The following is a 22,036-nucleotide window of genomic DNA, read 5'->3' on the forward strand; positions in this document are numbered from 1 at the left end:
ACAGGCAGGACACACACACACACACACACACACACACACACACACACACAAATCAACAAAAAGCCAGTTTAATCCACGAAGGATGCTGTGCCAGGTTCTGAATGCCAACAGGCACTACAGTACATAATGGTCAAAGGTATAAGAGCTATTCAATTCAAGCCTAGGTAACGTTCAAACAAAAAAAAACTATGTCTGAGAGGTTAGATGCTCTTGATTCAGGCTCTGAAACCAGTCTATAGCTTTCCTATTATAGTAACTAAGTGTGAGCAGACAATCTATGCCCCTTTCATATATTTACTACTTAACATTTGGCTAAATCAAAACCTCTCTGAACATTTTGAACCGACATTCTCACTGCGCTGCCCTAAATTAGTCTGGAACGAGGTATCAAAAGACCGAAAGCACAAAAGACACATGAAGAAATAAAGAACAGGCTGTGCATAAGATCACTGGTCAAGTAAATAAACCCCACCGAAGAACTGCACAACTCATTGTGATTCTTGTTACACTGTAGTTTACAAATGCTGAAGGAAGATGGCTAATTTACATGTTAATGAGAAGAGTCAGTAAAGAGGCCAAAGAACCTCCTCTTCAATATTCATGTTCCTCTGTTATGCGCTGTTTTCTGGACCTTCACTGAGGAAAGTGATTGTTATTGTGAAGGAATGTAAAACAGAGTTCATGCAGCTACTACTTGGAGAAATGTGGAATGGAAATAAGTGTGTTCTGGTCAATAAATCAAGTTGGGTTAGCATTATTAGCTGTAAGGGATAAAACCAAGATTTTTTAAATATTATTATTACTGTAGTGACTTCAAAGAGCATTCAAATAAAATCCCACATTACTACCACAACAGACACTCCATTAACGTTCTGAAAAAGTAGGAATGCAATATTAAAGTTCTAGTTTCAATAAGTTAAAATTAAATATTGAAATCCTAATATTGAATTCAGGCATCACAACATGTAAAATTAATATTCATTTCGAGATTTGCTAAAAATAAGAGTGTCCTATTATTAGTGTTTTTTATAATAAAAAAAAATATATTAAATTAAAAAAAATTACCACATATGTAATCTAAATTAAAAAAAGGAAAATGCACAATTAATTATAAAATATCAATCAAATATAAATAGAATATAGGTCTTTAACAAATATGGCATAAATAAATCTCTATGAAAAAGTATCGGATACTTTAGTCTGCTACAAATAATGTAACTGTACTGTAGTTGTCTTGCTGTAACATTTTACTGGCTGAACAAATCAACACTCTGACATGCTTTTCTTCCTCTCACAGCCTTGTTTTCATTTGTGTCACATTAAGTATAGTTTCTACTAGTGCTGGGCGGTATACCGGTTCATACCGAATACCAGTTTTTATTTTTGTTATGATATGAATTTTGAAAATACCGCAATACCAGTATATGTCACTTAAACGTTTCTACTCTAACCAAGGTCTACAAACTGACTGAATGTGTCTCTTCTGAGTGCGAGATTCTCCTGGTGTTCACCCTGAATGATGAGGCATGAAACTGGCAGGGCACGGAGAGCTCTTCTACCTGTTCTAATGCACCCATGATGAAGGCCATAGCAGCTTCATGAATCAACTGTCAGGGTGGAACATTACCTCCTGCAGGGTCCTGCGTAGCCGCAGCAGAAGAGTCTTTACCGCTGTGCAGTCCTGCTGCATCAGCCTGAACGGCAGCGCTTCCAGCCCAGGCAAAGATTCGTCATCACGAGACAGACAGAGGGACATCGGCCGCTGCTCCCTGGAAGGATCACAAGAAAAAGTCTGAGATTTGGGGTCACGATACCAGAAATTTCACAGAAAGTGGATTTCCAACATATATTGGCAAATGAATGTGCATTCAATGCAATTCAACAGTATTTTATGCAATAACCATATCAATTTCAATTCTGTTCTCCACTGATTGGGATTTAAACTAGAATGAAATGTAAATAAACCTCATTTTTGTCTATTGTTTGCATTGTGCAGATTTCTGCGCAAATGAACAGATCAGTCATTCATGCAGAGAATGGGATCAAATTAAACTCGATTAGGAGCGCTTCTTGAAAACGACAGAAAGACAAAGGGTCAGAGTGGAGAAAAGACCCTCGAGAGACACTCGAGAGGAACAGTCATACCCTCTTCATCAGGCCTTTCATTGGGTCCAAGTGGATACTAATCTATATATAAACTCAGACAATTAGACCGTTAAGAGGTTACAAAACATTACTTTTTTTCAGTCTACTGAGATCTTGACTGAATGACACAGCATCAATATCAGGGGAATTATATGAAGGGGGAAAAAACGTCTATTCCAAAGATGACGTACACAATATCAAAAGACTTAACACCCGAAGGTAAGGCAAGATCTTTTTCGAGACAAAATCTATTTCGTTCTTCATTTTTTAAAGAACAAAAGCTTGATGTATATCAATGGTGTATATCAAAGATATCTTCGAAGGAAGCACAGGGTATTTGGACCGATAGAAATCTCTTATTGAGAGTTCCACAAAAAACACGAAGAGAGAGACCTCTTGCTAATTACGAATCTGATTCTGCTCAACAGAAGGATCACATTGCAGCTCCAGACTTGTCTTTATATGTTTCTGGGTTTCAGATCGAATTTAATTCAAGGTGCTTCAGATATAATTAAGTATTTATGTTTTTTTTTTAAAGTACACCGACAACAGAAGATCAAAAGGAACCTCAGAGTTTTTGATTAGAATTAAGCATCGATTCCTGGGAACCCCTCCAACGAGAGAGTAGCAGAGTCCGTAAACACAGTCAGTCTTCCAAACAAACGTCTGACACTTTTGTTGTCGTTTTTCATTACCATGCTGTTTATTTCAGGGCTTTTGTGGTGAGTGTCCTTGGAGCTGCAAGAAGAAAGCGAAATTTCACTTTGCTACTCCATGGCAGGTTACAAGCTTTCCATCTCACACTTGTCAATTAATATCACCTTCTGAAACATCCTCTCTGAAAAATGGGAATATGTTTTCTTGTTTCTCAATCCATAGCATCGACCGGTAAAAACATACTACCCATCCTGAAGGATATATCAATTGTTTCTGTTTTGCGGATTTACAAAAGATTTCATAAACGGCTTGGGTTGCTAAATGCCTGAGAAAGCATAGACAGAATCCTGACTTATTCATGATCCTCGCGCTGAGACACGGCATAGGAGAAGGCGTTCTTATTCAACATACTCATTAAAATATTAGAGCCTGTATAACTCAGTGTCTGCACAGAAAGCCAGCAGCAAAAGCACGGTTCATTCTTTGTTTTTGCCTGTGAGAACCGACTACGGCACCTAACAGATTCCTCTAATATTGTATTTTACTGTGACACGGAGTCAACTGATGTATTTGTCAAAGCATGGCATGGAAAATCGATCATTGCACACATGAATTATAAAAGCAGAAGTATGGAACCACAATGTTTACTACTTAAAAAGGAAATCAGAGTGAGCACTGCAGAAGTGATTGTGTATTGTGCCTTAACAATTCTAGATTTCCTTTAGCTCTGACGCCTGAGGCATTCAACACCATTCTGAAATGTTTTCAGAAAAAAACAGAACTCAATTTTGCCACTTTCAAGCAATTTCCAAACACATTAAAAACATAGACCTGGTGTTAAATGGCACCTCCTATAAACACAACTGTCAGTGTTATTATTCTGTCTGGAAGAGGGCGTTATTTACTTGAAAGAAGCTCTGTGCATCGGGTAATTATCTAGATTCAATCATTAATTACAATTTTAGATGTCAGGGCCTCTATGATTCGGCTTAACAAGCAATGTGATTGCTACAATAACTAGAGAAATTTAAAGTTGTGAGGTGAATCTCACTGTGACAACACTTTGCCTATAAACATGCTAACAAAAATTAAGCCTTCCAATCTTATATGAATATGCAAGGCAGGAGTATAGCTGCCATACTTAGTGTTATGATTTCTTCCATTAATCTATTTATGACCATCACGTTAATTTATAGCAATAAAGCCTATGTAGCCTCTAAAATGCTGCCTACGTAGGCAGCTCACTAAGTTTTGGAACAAAGCCTGTATATTATTTATGATATCATATGATCCATTTACATTTAGTTGAGGCAATGCAGTTATTAATCAGGTCTTAGGACACACTTTGCTCCGAGACGCACCTAAAAGCTGCTGACCTCAGGGTGTTTTCATTATGCTTCAGTTGCAGCTTTGTCTCTACATTTACACTAACAGTAACACCTACATATTTCACTTTAATCATTCAGTCACCTGCATCACCCCACTACATAATATCCATTATCACCTCACTTCTGGCCATAATCTGATTATGCCAATGCAAACACTGTCACCAAGTCTGATCTTTTATGCATATGACCTCTGCTTAGCAGGTTGACAACCCCCCTCTGTGTGAGCTCTCATTTAGAGGTTGTATGTTATTTAAAGTTGTTGAGGGGCAGAGCACTGGAGTTCTGAACTGGCATCTGTCAGAAGTAAAAGACTCCCTAAGGTGAGTCGGTGCTCTGTGTTACACCTATTTGCACCGTTTTCTCATCAGGCCATTAGCATCCTCATTAGCATTAGGCAAGCCTGGCTCTTTGTTTTTTTAATCACACTTTAACTTTGCACTAGAGGAGCAAAGTCCCGCCTATGTTCATAGTTGCAAAGACATGTGTTTGGAAACCAGTAATCTGAATGCTTGGCTTCCAGAAGCAGTGTTCAGATCAGAGAAATGCTCACAGTCCTTGCTAGTATAGTAATTATTGTAAGGGGAGAGATCCAAAAACTTGTGCCCTTTTTCTGCTGGCAAACAAGATACAGAGATGGACTGCTGTAAACATTGAGAGAGTCCACAAGATGCAGTCATCTTTGATTGTGAGCATGAGAGAGAGAGGGGGAAAACAGAGTGAAAAGTGGTATTAAATGAATTTAAATGATCTTCCCTACCAGCCAAAGACAAATTTTCACACTAGGTGTGGGTGGTATGACCAAAATCTTTTATCACATTATGAGTAATTTTATATCATGGTAACAGTATCATTCACAATATAGTTATTTTTTTACTAAAAATACCCCAAAATTCTCATATACTACCTTTGATTTGTGGGTCAGTAAGATTTATTTTATGTTTTTGAAAGAAGTCTTGCACCGAGGCTATATTTCTTAAAATATTGTAAATATTATTACAATTTAAATGGTTTTCAGTTTTAATTTATTTTACAAGTTATTATTTTGAATGTAATTTATGGAAACATTATTATTATTATTATTATTATTAACAATGCTAAAAACAGTTGAGCAGCTACATTTATCTGTGAAAACCATACTGTTTCTGGATCATTTGAAAAGAAAAGCATTTATTTTTATTTATTTATAGATTTTTTGTACGGTCACTTTTGTTCAATTTAAGCATCCTTAAAAGAAACCTTACCCAATATGCTTTTCTTTTTTTTTGCTTATTCATAACAAAAATAATAAGTAAAAATATTGTGTTCTCTATATTTGTATAAGCCCTTAAAAAACCCACATTGTTTGACTACTAACATTCACAGACCACTCATTTCTTCATGCCATTGGCCATTTTGTTTATCCAAGCAAGACATTTTGACAAACACAACAGACTGCAACAAATTGGTCAAGTCCTATGAATGCTAGGATTTCTGGCAGCAATACTAGAAGTCAACAGTTTTCACACTGCCATCACCCATCTCCCTCAAACTCAAATTTCTGAGCTTTGACTCATTTTTATTACGACGACTAGCTTCAGGCCGGGATCAGCAACCTCGGCGATGACATCATCTCTGTTTGTTTGTTTATTCTGAACTTTTCAACCCCAAACATCTGAAAAGCTTAAATGTGTTGATTCTGCTCATTACGTGACATCCCTTGTGGCTTAATTGTGGTTTATTTATTTCTAGCAGGGAATTAAGCGATGATGTCAGAGCGGACGCGGTAGTGGTTGCAGGCGGTTTGTTGACATTAAAGCAATGTTTCTGGTTGATCAAATATTTATGCATTTAGAAGAGTCATTTTTTGAATGTCTTACATGAATGAGCTTCATTTAAAATTGACAAATTCGACTTTCTCCCCTCAAAAAATATTAATAGCTTTAAGAGATGTTCATTTTCTATTAGAAGGTAACGATCCTTACTGTATGGGGGAAAACAGAGTGAAAAGTGGTATTAAATGAATTTAAATGATCTTCCCTACCAGCCAAAGACAAATTTTCACACTAGGTGTGGGTGGTATGACCAAAATCTTTTATCACATTATGAGTAATTTTATATCATGGTAACAGTATCATTCACAATATAGTGATTATTCTCATATACTACCTTTGATTTGTGGGTCAGTAAGATTTATTTTATGTTTTTGAAAGAAGTCTTGCACCGAGGCTATATTTCTTAAAATATTGTAAATATTATTACAATTTAAATGGTTTTCAGTTTTAATTTATTTTACAAGTTATTATTTTGAATGTAATTTATGGAAACATTATTATTATTATTATTATTAACAATGCTAAAAACAGTTGAGCAGCTACATTTATCTGTGAAAACCATACTGTTTCTGGATCATTTGAAAAGAAAAGCATTTATTTTTATTTATTTATAGATTTTTTGTACGGTCACTTTTGTTCAATTTAAGCATCCTTAAAAGAAACCTTACCCAATATGCTTTTCTTTTTTTTTGCTTATTCATAACAAAAATAATAAGTAAAAATATTGTGTTCTCTATATTTGTATAAGCCCTTAAAAAACCCACATTGTTTGACTACTAACATTCACAGACCACTCATTTCTTCATGCCATTGGCCATTTTGTTTATCCAAGCAAGACATTTTGACAAACACAACAGACTGCAACAAATTGGTCAAGTCCTATGAATGCTAGGATTTCTGGCAGCAATACTAGAAGTCAACAGTTTTCACACTGCCATCACCCATCTCCCTCAAACTCAAATTTCTGAGCTTTGACTCATTTTTATTACGACGACTAGCTTCAGGCCGGGATCAGCAACCTCGGCGATGACATCATCTCTGTTTGTTTGTTTATTCTGAACTTTTCAACCCCAAACATCTGAAAAGCTTAAATGTGTTGATTCTGCTCATTACGTGACATCCCTTGTGGCTTAATTGTGGTTTATTTATTTCTAGCAGGGAATTAAGCGATGATGTCAGAGCGGACGCGGTAGTGGTTGCAGGCGGTTTGTTGACATTAAAGCAATGTTTCTGGATGATCAAATATTTATGCCTTTAGAAGAGTCATTTGTTGAAAGTATTACATGAATGAGCTTCATTTCAAATTGACAAATTCAATGGGAATTTCACTTAAAATCTTTGTTTCTCCCCTCAAAAACATTAACAGCTCAAGCTTTAAAGGGGTCATATGATGCTGCTAAAAAGAACATTATTTTGTGTATTTGGTGTAATGAAATGTGTTTATGCGGTTTAAAGTTAAAAAAACGAAGGAAAAAATGAAATTGCATCATATGACCCCTTTAAGAGATTTCCGTTTTCCAGAAGGTAACGATTCTTACTGTAGAGGAAAATTACTACAGTCAGCATGTCATAAAGGTCTCAAAAAATCCTTCTGCCATTTATGACTAAGAACCATTTGTGTTTCAACATTTCATGGCTAGTGGATGCACATCAGGTGAAGAGGCGGCCTCCTCACAAAGACTGTGTGTCCAATCAGTGATGTCCTTGCTATGTGTGACAACAATGGATTCTGCCGCTGTGACTCAGCCAGACCCCCAGGAGACATTCCCCTGTGGAGAAATCAACATGACGCCACAACTGAGAGTGTGATCAAAGGTTAGGAATAATCACTCCCCCAACTCCACGCTTCAGAAAAAAACACATCTGACTGGATCTCAGTAATTAGTTATGCTCAAACTAAAAGTCTAGCGCTCCTTTAGTCACACCCGAGTTTCCTTGAAAGTCCCCTCTCGCTCTCTTTCTTTGAATCACCTTGACAGACTTAGGTAAGGAGACTGGGGAAAGTAGCACAAGGCCAGACATGCTGCCTTCTGTTGTGGAGGACCACAGCTTGCGGAGAGCTGAGGAGTCTGCCCCCTGATAATAATAATAAAATTGTATGTAATAATTATACATTTTTGACGATTATTATTAAGTATAATTTAATTGTAATTATATTTAACCATATAAAAAATATATTTATAATAACAAATCATAATATAAATCGTAAGAGTAGCAGTAGAAGTGCATTAATAGAGATGTTCAGTTTAGTCTTAAACCCGATAGACAATTAGGATGTTCTCTAATTACCGAGTTCCCTCGGGGATTGCTAATGGGTTTTGAGAAATATGGTTTTAATTTACGAGTAAAATATCTGTGATATACTGTACGTGACTTGAAGAGATGTTCACGTTTAGTTCTACAACATGAATTACACATTTACAAATGGTTGTTTACATGTTTAGTGAATCAAACTTGCATCCTTATGGTAGTAAGTAATCCTTATTTTACTAATTAATCAAAAATAGCTAGAAGTTTGCTGGGAACTTCAGACGAATGCACTTTCTGGTTTGACCTACAGATCAACATCATGGCAGTCCAGCTCTATAGCAAACATGCCTGTTCATGGAAGTCACCAGGAAGGGTCTACTTGTAGGTTACAACAGATTTGCTAAGTCTTACTGAAGTCTTAGTCATATTTTAAATAAATAAAAAGTTATTAATTTCTTTACGTGAAACTTTTAATGAGGAAAAAATGACTGAGTGCACCTCTAAAGAAAAGACGAACAAAATATGATTTAGAGAAACTGAATGGGTCTTATGAACAATTAGATTTTTTTCCCTCCTAGACGACCTTGCTGATAGTATAACTAAAACAGATCAAACCGCAATAAAGACTTGGTCATTTTGTTCCTCACAAAATGGGGAAAAAAAATTATATGGTTGAGGATTTCAGTTTCCTTTCATTTAAACTGTGACTCTCTCTGTTTGAAAGCTGTATAAGAGAAAACCAACCATAAACCTTTACACTGTCTTTGGCAGCACTGCTAAGATGGACCGAGCTCTTTTTTAGAGTCTTCCTATAGCTTCATCTTTCTGCCTCCCTTCACAGAGCAAAACACTTCCTTCTGCCTCTCTTCAGAGCCGTAAAATGGGCTGGCGCTGCATCGCTGAGCGAGAAAAACATAACACGAGCTGCTGTGCATCAGTCTCGCTGACGGCTGATGCGTTTTCCACACCAACAGCCCAGATTTCGCCTTGGGATAATACATCTTGTCACTTAGTCAGGGTGTAGGATTATAGCCCATCAAACAGTGCATCCTCAACTCTAGCTGAGCTGACTCACAGCACAAAACAGGCCTCCCAGCCACTGTCCATTAAAGACATCTATACTAGCTGACACCTCCCCACCACATAATGACACTATACCGCAATCCCATGCATCTTTCAAGCCGTTTCTCTCCCGTCTTCCGAATGATGAATTTGACAAACATTAGAAAAAGCCAACTACTTTACTTCTTTCGAGTTTCAATATTTTCAATGCTGGGTGAATTATTAGATGCTAAGAGCAACAAAAATGATAGTTCACCCTAAAATGAAAGTTTGCGATTATTTACTCATCCTCGTGTTGCTCCAAAGCAGTATGCTGCCTTTATGGAATGCATTCTTTTTCCATACAACAATAGTTCACGGTGATTATGGCAGGCAGAGGTCCAGTAAATAAAAGAAAAATCCATGACTGGTGAGCTATATTCTTCAGAAGCTTTGTGTAAGGAACAGACTGAAATTTAAGTCATTATTCACACGTTCAGATTCGTGTCATACCCAAATGTGATGCATCTAAATATACTACTGTTCAAAAAAGTTTGGAGTTGGGAAGATTTTACGTTTTCAAAAAGGAAATCTGTTATGCTCCCTGCATTTATTTAACAAAAAATATTGTAGTACTGTGAAATATTATTGCAATTTAAAATAACTGTTTTCTATAGTAAAATATTTTTCAAATGTAATTTACCATTACATTTACTCCAGTCTTTAGTGTCACATGATCCTTCAGAAATTATTCTAATATTCTGATATGGTGGTCAAGATACACTTATTAAACACTTAAGAAACAATTATTATTATCATCAATTTTTGAAAAAAGTTTTTTTGCTAAATACATTTGTGGAAACCGTGATCCTTCATGAATAGAAATTTTAAAAGTACAGCATTATTTTGAAAAGTGAAGACAATCTATAAATTTACACTTTTGATTAATGTAATATATCAAAATAAATAAATACAAATATGTCTTACTGACTCTACACTTTTAAACTGTACTGTATGTAGTATGAGATTTGAGAGACACAGTGGAGGGAACATTTCCCAGTAAAAAATTTTTGTACATTTCTTACACAAAGCTATCATACAGCTTTGTCCTTTTGGTTTAAAAACACTATGAACTGTTGTTTATTAACAACAACAACAACAACAACAACAAAAAAACTGTGCCAAAAACTACAAGATAGTTTAAGCATAGGGCTAAGTAAATAAACAGAATTAAAAAAAATGTGTGAGCTATCCCTTTAAATGCACTGTTAATACATCATACCATGCAACAAATAATTACTAATAAAATTAGCTAGCCCAGCATGAATAGCAATAGCCCGGCTGACGATGAAAAAGCCTAGAATCAAGCACAAATTGTGAGATCTTTAACATGAGAACAGAACAGTCCTGGGGTGCCATAAATTTAGAAAATAAATACAGAACTTCCTCAAATGTAGCAATAACCAAAAAAAAAAAGGGTAGCTTGCAGGGCTACTCGGTAAGAAATCTCAATCAAAACTGTGTCAAAGATATCAAGACAAGGTCATTCAATCACCACCTGCTGACAAGGCGAATATACACTTTCTAGAAGCAGCACGGCTTTTATGAGGCATTCGCTAGCTCAAATATACTATCAAATGTCATATAACAGTGTAGGTTTGGGAAAGTACTTCTCATAACCTTTCAGCAATATAAGGTAATATTTGGCACAGCAGTGTTGCATTTAAACATTAAACCTTCTACTTATACAGAAAACAAATACAGTACTTATTACAAGTAGTTGAAATGTAGTAGTTTGGGTACATTCTGTAATAATTTCAAAATAAACCCGCTCTATTTTGGGGCATGCTCTAAAAACTGTACAAATAATTATAAGGTCAGGAAATGTATTCAATTTTCTAGGCTAATTTCCATGCTAATATAATTTGCTCTGTGTCCACATGGGATTCATCCGGCTCTGAAATGACTCTGCTGTCATTACGCATGAGGATGAAACTGCCAGTCAGAGTAGACAGAGTTTGAGAGAACGTAATCAAATCATACAAACTGTCGGCACAGTCAATGCCCATGTCAATACATCAGAGGAAGTTTGATAGTTTAGGGAACAAGATGCAAAGCAGTGGATGAAGTAGGACTCGCTTCCACTGAGAACACAACTGTATAAACTAGTTTATTCTCACATCAACATTGTCATGACTGTATTTCTTGGCATGCTAGTTAGCGATCGCTGTAGTTTATTTGGTACTCTGCAATTTCATTTCATCAAAATGCTTCAAATCTGGCTAAAGCTGTGCTTCTGTTTAACATAGTAGGACAATCCCTCAACTGAATACTGATGCTCCAAAATGAAAATTCTCAGAATAGCACAATATACTTATACCACACATACAGAAAGGCTGCAAATCTCTGTAAACAAAAACTTCTTTCCATCAATATATCATCCATCATTTTTTACATGATGGATGATGATGGATCATTTGGCATGCTTGCTGCTTTTTTGTACATGTCAAAGATTCTGCTACTAAATGTTCATTTCTTTTCAAACTTTCAGCCAAAATGTACAGTTTTATACATTAAATGTTATTTTAAATGTTATTCAAATTAGTTATTATACGCATGTGATAGCTTTTCCTTGCATATATTTGTAACGTATGTCATAAACTGAAGCACAGATGACTTGAATGAAATTCATTCTTCTGTGGAACATAAAAGATGATATTTGGTGTATGGACCAAAAAATAGGAAGACGATTTAGAAATTATCATCTTTTTTGTTTCACAAAAGAAAAAGTCATTGACGTTTGAAACAACAGGAGAGTAAGTAAAGGATGAAAGAATGCTCATTTGTGGTTGAACTTTCCCTCTAAGGAACTATAAACAGTAAGCACTGAAATATTTTCATAGAAGAGCTGACTTAGAACAAATATGAATTTAATATCTCTGCACTGCAGTGCTGACTAATTTTTGAAGATTTTAAATTGTTTTGAATTCTTTTTGAAAGAATTCTCATATGCCCACCAAGACTGCATTCATTTGATCGAAAATACAATAAAAACAGTAATATTGTGAAATGTTATTACAATTTTAAATAATTGTTTTCTATTTGAAATATTAAATGTAATTTATTCCTGTAATGGCAAAGCTGAATTTTCAGTAGCCATTATTTCAGTCTTCAGTGTCACATGATCCTTCAGAAATCATTTACATTTAGTCATTTAGCAGACGCTTTTATCCAAAGCGACTAACAAATGTGGACAATGGAAGCAATCAAAATCAACAAAAGAGCAATGATATGCAAGTGCTATGACAAGTCTCAGTTAGTCTAACGCAGTACATGTAGCAAGTTTTTTTTTTAATTATATAATAAATAAAAAGAAAACAGATAGAATAGAAAAAGAATAGAGCAAGCAAATGTTAGAGGCCCCTTTTTTTGCTTTTTGTTAATTGTATATTAAATAAAAAGAAAACAAATAGATAGAATACAAAAAGAATAGAGAAGTTAGTGGTTTTTTAAGAATAGAATTAGAATAGAGAGTGCTAGAGTTAGAGGGTCAAATAAAGATGGAAGAGATGTGTTTTTAGCCGATTCTTGAAGATGGCTAAGGACTCAGCTGCTCGGATTGATTTGGGCAGGTCATTCCACCAGCAGGGAACAGTTAATGTAAAAGCCCATGAAAGTGATTTTGTGCCTCTTTGGGATGGCACAATAAAGCGACGTTCACTTGCAGAACGCAAGCTTCTAGAGGGCACATAACTCTGAAGTAATGAATTTAGGTAAAGGGGTGCAGAGCCAGTGGTTTTGTAGGCAAACATTAATGCCTTGAATTTTATGCGAGTAGCTATTCGTAGCCAGTGCAAATTGATAAACAGAGGTGTGACGTGGGTTCTTTTCGGCTCATTTAAAATTAATCTTGCTGCCGTGTTCTGGATTAATTGTAAAGGTTTGATAGAACTGGCTGGAAGACCTCAATAAGAAATTAGAAATCATTCTAATATGCTGGTCTTGTGCTCAAGAAACATTTCTTATTATCAATGATTAAATCAATTACGCTGCTTAATATTTTTGTGGAAGCAGTGATACTTTTTTGATGAATACAAAGTTTAAAAAAAAAAAACTGCATTTATTTGAAATATATATTTTGCAACATTGTGAATTCCTTTACTGTCACTTTTGATGAATGTACTGCATCCTTGCTGAATAAAAGTACTAATTTCTTTAAAAAAATAAAATAATAATAATAATACAAATAATTCATTACATTTATATAGCGCTTTTCTGCTTTTCTAAGCACTCAAAGCGCTCTACATTGTGAGGGGGGATCTCCTCGTCCACCACCAGTTGTCACCAATCTATTTCTAATATGCATTTCCTTGTAGTGCCGGTGAAAATATTGGCAGGCAAGTAACAATCAGAACTACAAGTCTGATTGGACCAGCAGAAAAAAAAATCCTTATAGTTGAGCTCTGCAAATCAGTTCATGTTCATGAAACAATTGGATGATCATTTTGTGGTTTGTAACAAGGTAAACACCATTACTGAATCATTAAAGTGGGCATGTAACATTATCCCCCCTGTCGAACCATTCATGTTCACAGTGCATCTGTGAAATTGAGAATAGAAGCTGCAGTGAGGAAAAAATACCTGAGGGGGGGCTCCTTGGGATCTCTTCCAGGGGTCCGGACGGTGGAGGCCTCCAGGGGTGAAGGCAGCAGGTTGAGGCATGATGCAAGGGATTGACTGGAATCCTCCCGTGAGGCTGTAATAGCAAATTAAGAAAAAGAAAGGCTTCTGGGTGAAAATAAGCTTCAACTTTATTTCCCTAAAATAAGGGATTTATTTATATTTTTAAGACATTTTTGTACAACAAACAAAATTTTGTACTTTGTTGGGTCGCCGCTTGTCGAATGTGTAATCTGGGTCCTGAAGCAAAACCAGCTGAGAACCACTGATCTAGAGGAAGTTCATGCCAAAATGACTTCATGCACAGGCGCTGCAATATTTACTTCTCTTGCAAAAAAAAACTGCTTTAGTAAATATCAGCAATGACATTCGCAGTGTTTATCTGTCTAGAGGCTTTGCCTGTGGTACATGTTAACGTGTAGCGTCACATGTGCTGATGTAACTCCTCCCAAAATATCAGAACATTTGGAAAATTAAGATGACTAATTCATCATTGTATGCGTGCATAACTTTATGGTGTAATATTTTACAAGGTATTAAATTCAGAAGATTTGCCCAAGTCTTCATCAGCTAAAGCTGGGATTTTATATCCACGGGAAAAATAATTTCTTCAAGCGATGCAGCTATTATAAGAATGTGTAATTACTATAACAAGATATTCAGAAATTTAACAGCATGAATATGAATGAGAGATAAACGCCATAATATATGTTTGAGAGTCTGAAGCAAAAAGGAGAGAGCAACTGGAGTCTGGTAAAAACATACCATGGCGAGGTCGCTGGTCATCAGAGAGGTCGAGATCCAGCATCAGGTCATCCTCATCCAACTCAGATGAGCCAAGGTTATTCAAAACATCCTGGAAAAGAGAGGAAAGAAATATGCCAAAATAAAACATTTTTACTAAGGAGAGCTCCGTGAGTATGGTTCTGGGTCCATTTTATTACATGCCATAATTCACCAACAAATGGGGTTATGTAGTTGCACATAATTAATGAACTTATAATTAAAGAATATAGTAAATATACATTTAATATGTATTATTTCCAGTTCTTACTGCAAAAGAATTACATATTTTTATAAATTTAGATTTAATCTAAAATATGAATGCATTGTTTGTTAATATTTTTAAAGTACATAATTTGGTGAAAAAATATAAATATTTTAATGTAACACACACACACACACACATATACACATACTATCACTGTACCATTTGTTTGTGGTGAAGCCAGTAAAAATGGTAAAAATGAGGACAAGCAAACCTTGAATGACCAGGCCAATAGGAAAAAAAAATGTCTTACTGTTGAGACCTGGTATCCATATAAGAGTCATATTTTAGTAGTTATGACATATTTAGAATCCAATTTAATGTTTCTACTTTGCAGTTAGAAGTGACTAATGACTTTCTTAAATTAAGCTCAAACCTCCAGCTGCGTGTCACAGACTCTTTGTTAAAGCAAGATGACAAAAGAGGATTTAATTTGATTTAAAGACGCCTCTACAGCAACCTTTCCACACATCAGCGCAAAAAAATTCCACTGTGCACTCAAAGAAGCAGAAAACCTGTATATCGCTCAAACCAAAATGGGCTTCTGGGTCATGCTTTTCAAAGTGTCACACTGCCATCTTGTGCCCAGCATGAAAAAAACATCTTGGGATTGAAAGCTAAAGGTAAGAAAAATAACACTACAACAGGGTTGTTTATTATAACACACAAGCCGGACTCAGCAAAGCTCTATATGGAGTATTTCAAGCTAATCTTATTTAAAAGTGCATGTAAAAGGCAAAAAAGCAAAAGAACAGCTATTATATCCTATTAACGTGGAAAAGCGCAGCTCTGTGGCTAATTAAGCAGGACAGAGCAAAGTAGTGGATAGTGCATCAGAACAGAAAAGTGCCTTAACTTTGACTTTGCTAGAAATTAAAGGGTCGCTGGGCCCCTAATTAAGACTCTCAGGAAATGAAACAGCCTGGCCTTTACCTCTGTGAAATATTACGATGCCAAATGACAAAATGAACATAATGCATCACTAACTGTTGTAATCTCTGTAAGAATGTAATATTGATGAAGTGAATGGCCTTATTCAGTGACCTATTCAGACAGCTTATTTAGATATATTAAAGAAGAACCGTGTCATGGTTCATAAATGTCCTTGTGAACATAAACGGCCGAACACAGGTTGTTTATGTGCATATGCATGCAAACCATCTCAATCAACAAGGTCGCTAATCAGATATTGACAACAGACGCACGAAGGACAAAAACTACCAGTGCTCGATAAAAATGTCTGCGTGAAAGAAAACAGAAAGTGATGATGGTGATGAAAAGAGTCTTTTTTTTCCTCAAGCGTTTATTTCTGAGGGATTGAGGAGGTGACAGAGAGCTGACATTTGGTGTGACTCACTCTCCATCTCCCGATGTTCAGATTTTTCTGATCTTTTCATGTCAGTGTCAGGAGAAAACATGCTTTACTTATTAACTGAAATATCCTGCGGCACTTGACAAAAAGGCCAGAACAGTTCAATGGCAATGTAAACAACTTTTCTTCCCTTCGCATTTCAGAAATCACTTTTAAAAAATATCCCTGTGAGAAAATAAACACTGAAACACTATTTGAGGAGGCAATCTAACAGGTTTCACATTAGCAGGTTAGGCAAGGATACATCCTCAGACACATTCAGAACCAGAAATCTGTGCTGCTACCAGAAATTCTTATGAGGAGTCAGAAATCATTTGCACAAATATATCCCAGGGATTAGGAAATGACCTGAACTGAACTCAGGGCGCCCGCACTTAAGATCCATTGCAAGACGTGTTAAGAACACGTGCCTTTTGGTACAGTATTGAGATGCTGAAGTAACTGTAGGGAGAAATGGCAAAAAATGAGACATGATTCAAACGGTCATGGTACCGTCAAGAACGAGTGTCGAAGACTAACACGGAAGAGAAGAACTTGTTAAAGGGGTCCTATTATGCTCTTTTACAAAGTCTTGATTTTGTTTTGGGAGTGTACTAGAACATGCTCTCTTGGTTAGCTGTCCCAGTGCGTTGTGACTGGCGAACAGCTTAGATGGTGTTTCAGTACTGCCACGCCCCTTGCTCCATCTTTCAACAAAAGCTTTTTGGGCGAATCCGGCAGGCACTTTACTCCCTCATGTTGTGGAAGCTGTCCTCAGTAAAATGTGCAGCCCACAAAAGCAAATTGGGGTTATAATGCTCAGGGACAGAGTTAAAAAATAAATTGCAACCACTGTTTCCTGACATCATCCGCTTTCGGAAGCCCAAACAAAGACGTTTGGGCACGGAGGTGAAAAACGCACAGTCGCGCACAGGACAAGAAGCGCAACGTCACGCCACGTCTTTAAAATTCAAATACATTATTTTCTATGAGTGTAGGCACACCGGCGGCGCCGTTCGGCGTCTGTTTAAAATTCAAATACATTATTTTCTATGAGTGTAGGCACACCGGCGGCGCCGTTCGGTGTCTGTCCGCGGCACCCAGCTACGTGGTGTTGTACTTGTAAGAATTGTTCTAGACATGCCAAAAATTTTAAGCTATCTCCCTTTGGAGTGGACTTTGAGATTTGTAACTTTCTAGATCTTTTTTATGCCCAAACATACACACTACACACTGACTAAAATTAAAAAAGTGAAAAAGCATAATAGGACACCTTTAAATAAAGAAGTTATTTTTGTTTTCTTTGCGGACAAAAAGTATTTTTGTAGCTTCATAAAAAAAGGCTGAACCACTGATGTCACATGGACTATTTTAACAATGTCCTTACTACATTTGGGCCTTGATCGTGGTAGTTATGTTGCTGTCTATGGAGGGTCAGAAAGCTCTTAGATTTCATCAAAAATCTCTTAATTCGTTTTACGAAGAGGAAAGAAGGTCTTACAGGTTTAAAACAACATGAGGTTGAGTAAATAATCACAGAATTTAAATTTTTGGGTGAACTGACCCTTTAAGTCAGTAGTGATTATTTTTAGTTGGTGCCGGTCATTGGGGTTATATCAATACCATTGCAGAGACAACCTCAATTAAGCAAATGTCATCGAATTTCAAGTCTAGGCCACAACGTATTGAGCAAAATAAGGCCTGATTCAATAAGGCAGCTTTTTCTTAAGTGAAACTCAGGCCCTTCAGGCACATTCAGCAAACCAGCACTGGCTGCTGCCAAATGTTTCATTCATCAGCAAGACCAAAGTCTCCTGCTCTACAAAATAAAGGTTGATTGCAAGCTAAAAACAATTAGGCTGTATCAAACAAGAACCATCTTGATGCAAATGAAGCTGCAAAAGGCAAAGCCAAATTACCGAACAACACTTATGTGATTTACAAGTGTGTTGGCCAAAGATTACAGAAATGGGAAACTACTGTAGTTCCTCAAATGTTCATGTTTGAAGAACACAGAGAGCAATAACTGGCATGCTTCCCTTGAGAGCAGTGGGCATAACCACAATTTCCCACTGTGACAATGGAATACTTCCCTTTTCCTGCCTGTCTGCCTGGCTGTGTTTACATAAAAAGTTATGCGAGTCAGCCCAGTAAAAAGTATGTTAATGAGCATTTACATTCTTTGGTGATTACAGCGTCAGCTTAGAAAAATCTACAAAAAAGACTTTAAAACAGAACACGCACACAAAAATTTTTTCTTTTTTTAAGAGGGCTTAAACTAAAAATGAGAAGGTAGCAACTGGCTTTCAAAATGGAGCATTCAGAAAATAAATGATTTTCTTTTAAATAAATAAATATCATTGTTATTCATGCTTAAGTTCATTTTGAAAATGCCTCACGCTTCAGTGAGCGAGTCAGTTATTAGACCAATTCATACAAACAACTTGTGAGTTTGGGACATGTTTGAGACTGATTCATTAAGAGCCGACTCATTCATTCGCAAATCGGACATCACAGATAACAATGTGCATTGTTCCGTGCAGCTTGCACAACGCAAAATGCTGCCCTTTCTCTGAACTTGATGGCACCGGAGAAGAGGATTTTCCTTCAACAAATCCGTTTCATCCGTCAATTAAAACGTAGGCTCACATATCCATTTATCTTTATCTGGCACAGCTTAGGATACAAGAATCTGGATCCTCAAATTCGCCCAAAACATACAACACGTTTCCTAAGATTTCCGATTTCTGTTGACAAACCTGATCAGACACGCTGCCTTCAGGATGTAGCCTCATCCAAGAACAACTGCCAAGCAGGATAATGTAAATGGAAAGGCCAGGTCAGCCCAGCCAGAGTAAAGGTAACCATCACTCACAAATTTTGCATGGCACATGACTTGATGACAAATTAGCAGTGGCACTTTAGCAAGCATTAAAGAACAATAACACAGGAAGTGGCGTTTTCCTCTGCTACACTGGAAAACAAGAGCAATTACACTGGCCTCAAGCTGTGCAGGTGCAGGCTACATTATTGAGAAACAAAACAAAGCCTTTATAACTTTGTAGGAACTAGCCAAAAGTATGACCCATTGTTTTTCCTTACTAATTGAAAGAATGTTTTCCTGTAAGGGTTTTGTCTAAAATCTCACTCAAGCTGAATTCTTTATCTATCACCAATGAATGGCACAAGCTAAAAATAGTCACCGATAACTTTATTTAACCATTCAAAAGTTTTTTTTTTCTTGAAGGAAATTAGTTTTATTCAGCAAGAACGCATTAAATGATACAAAAGTGACATTCATTTATAATGTTACAAAAGAATTATATTTCAAATAAATGCTGTTCTTTTGAACTTTCTATTCATCAAAGAATCCTGTATTACGGTTTCCACAAAATATTAAGCAGCACAACTCTTTTGATAATATAAGGAACATTTCTTCATCACCAAATTAATATATTAGAATGATTTCTGAAAGATCATGTGACGCTGAGGTCCTTTGCCATCACAGGAATAAATTGCACTTTAAGGTATTTAAAATAACTGTTCTTTTTTTAATATTGTAATGCAGTTTTGGTGTGCATAAGAGACTTGACAAAGCCATTACAAAATCTTACCAACCCCAAATATTTGAGTAATAGTGTACATTTATTAGTAGATCACAGTAGTGACAGTAGTTCAGCTGTTTTCAAATCAGTGTACATTTTCAAGAAGCAAGCTACTAGTGAATAGGGATGGGTTAGTATGGTTGACTATCCTGTTACACATCTAATAACTACTTATGAGGTTGACTAGTTAATATTTTCAGCACTGGTAAATCACTGTTGGACTTCAAATGGCCTGCTGTGAACAGTGCTCTTGTTATTACCCATAATCCACAGGTTTATTGTGAGGTCTGTGAAAAGATTAAAGGACAAAATTTTTCTGGAGTCTGCTTTTAATAAACAGAGGGTGGCTTTAAAAAAATACTTGCAGTACAAAAAGGCTGTTTTATGTTGTCAACTAGATATTTCACAATCACAGCTTTTCTAATGAAACAACTTGTGAATGAGGAATGAGAATCCATGAGACCCAGTGATTAGGTTACAATGAAGCATCACAAAAGACTGCTTCTCGCACAGTAGCTCAGGACAGTGTGCTCTAGGCAGATTCACAGCAGTGCCACACTTTTCCATTTCGTAATTATTGATTTAACTGCACTCCACGGCATATTCAATGACTTGGAAATATTCTTATATCTTTCACCTGCTTTGGACTTTTCAATTACATTTCAGAGTTGATTCGATCGTCCTTTTTCGGACGGAAAGTCGTGGCCTAATGGTTAGAGAGTCAGACTCGTTAGAGAGTCAGACTCGTAACCCAAAGGTTGCGGGTTCGAGTCTCATACCGGCAGGGATTGTAGGTGTGGGGAGTGAATGTACAGCGCTCTCTCCCACCTTCAATACCACGACTGAGGTGCCTTTGAGCAAGGCACCGAACCCCCAACTGCTCCCCGTGCGCCGCAGCAAAAAATGGCTGCCCACTGCTCCGGGTGTGTGTTCACGGTGTGTGTGTGTTCACTGCTGTGTGTGTGCACTTTGGATGGGATAAATGCAGAGCACTAATTCCGAGTATGGGTCACCATACTTGGCCACGTCACGTCACTTTTTTCTTCAGGGCTAAGTTTTACCACAGTACTGACTCACCAGAACCTGGACCTTTCAAGTAAAGGTGTATATATACAATATATTACAAGAAGTCTTACAATAGTTATTTGTGTTCATATCCTTTTGAGTCTTTTTTAAACTTGAAAGCATCAGTCCCCTTTCACTGTAATTGCATCAAAACAAGCAACCAGTACATGAATCAAAAATATTTTGTTTGTGTCACTGTTATTGTATTATAATTTAGAAACTTACATTTAAGTGTCTTTAGACACTTTTATTCATATTTCAAATTAGTTTTTATATTTATACTTTTTCTCCATAATATCTCTGGCTTGTGTTCCACAGAAATAGAAAGTCATACAGGTTTGGAGTGACATGAGGATGAGCAAATAATGACTAAAATTGTTATTAAATTTCGCAAAACAACATTTGGACTGGAATCTTCTACAGATGCCTTCTACAGAGGGAAAGTGACCCATGGATACTGGCCCTGCTGACCTGCTGGGTAAAATGGTGTGAGAGGATTTGTCTGTTTAATTAAGCACTGCGATTATATCGCTGGGTGGGAATTTAATCCCTCGGAAAGACACATTGAGAGTCTACATCAATGGTTTTACAAGACAGTCATGCATTTAAATCAAATAGACCAGTTCATCTATGACTGATTTTAGAAAATGTGAGCAGTGGAATGGCATTATATTTACCAGGCTGCCCAGTTTGGAAGATGAGGAACTGGTTCTCTGCTTGGATAAAGTGTTGCCCTCCATGCAGTGAGGATCCCTGAGGTTTAGGTGAAGTCTGGGTCCTCCTGCACCCTCAGAGGCCGACCGCAGACGTCTCTCCATGCGCATCACCTCATGGTACGGGCTCACGCTGCTGCACATGGACACTGTGAAGGATACAAACATAGATTAGAGAAACATATCCCTCAAAACAAAGAGCTCTAAACATACTGTTCTGAGTTATTCAGTATATTTCTTTGTTATTTCAGTAGATTTCATTATATATATATATATATATAT

The 22,036-nt window shown here is 36.6% G+C and overlaps 1 protein-coding gene across 2 annotated transcripts in view; it reads right to left on the minus strand.

Annotated features, from left to right (window-relative positions):
* The window catches only part of LOC107669653 (serine-rich coiled-coil domain-containing protein 1-like), a 43,093-nt gene that overhangs the window by 13,661 nt on the left and 7,396 nt on the right, over positions 1-22,036 (minus strand). The window contains exons 3-7 of one of the 2 annotated variants that reach the window (XM_016461979.1): positions 21,719-21,903; positions 14,738-14,828; positions 14,174-14,242; positions 13,934-14,048; positions 1,628-1,769 (exon numbers count right to left, since the gene is read on the minus strand). In XM_016461979.1, the coding sequence (XP_016317465.1) occupies positions 1,628-1,769; positions 13,934-14,048; positions 14,174-14,242; positions 14,738-14,828; positions 21,719-21,903 (602 nt within the window). The remainder of the gene's footprint in view (positions 1-1,627; positions 1,770-13,933; positions 14,049-14,173; positions 14,243-14,737; positions 14,829-21,718; positions 21,904-22,036) is intronic. The other variant, XM_016461980.1, reaches the window with a different exon arrangement.

The sequence above is a fragment of the Sinocyclocheilus anshuiensis genome, unplaced genomic scaffold (assembly GCF_001515605.1).
Source record: "Sinocyclocheilus anshuiensis isolate Anshui unplaced genomic scaffold, SAMN03320099.WGS_v1.1 scaffold80, whole genome shotgun sequence".
NCBI classification, from domain to species: domain Eukaryota; kingdom Metazoa; phylum Chordata; class Actinopteri; order Cypriniformes; family Cyprinidae; genus Sinocyclocheilus; species Sinocyclocheilus anshuiensis.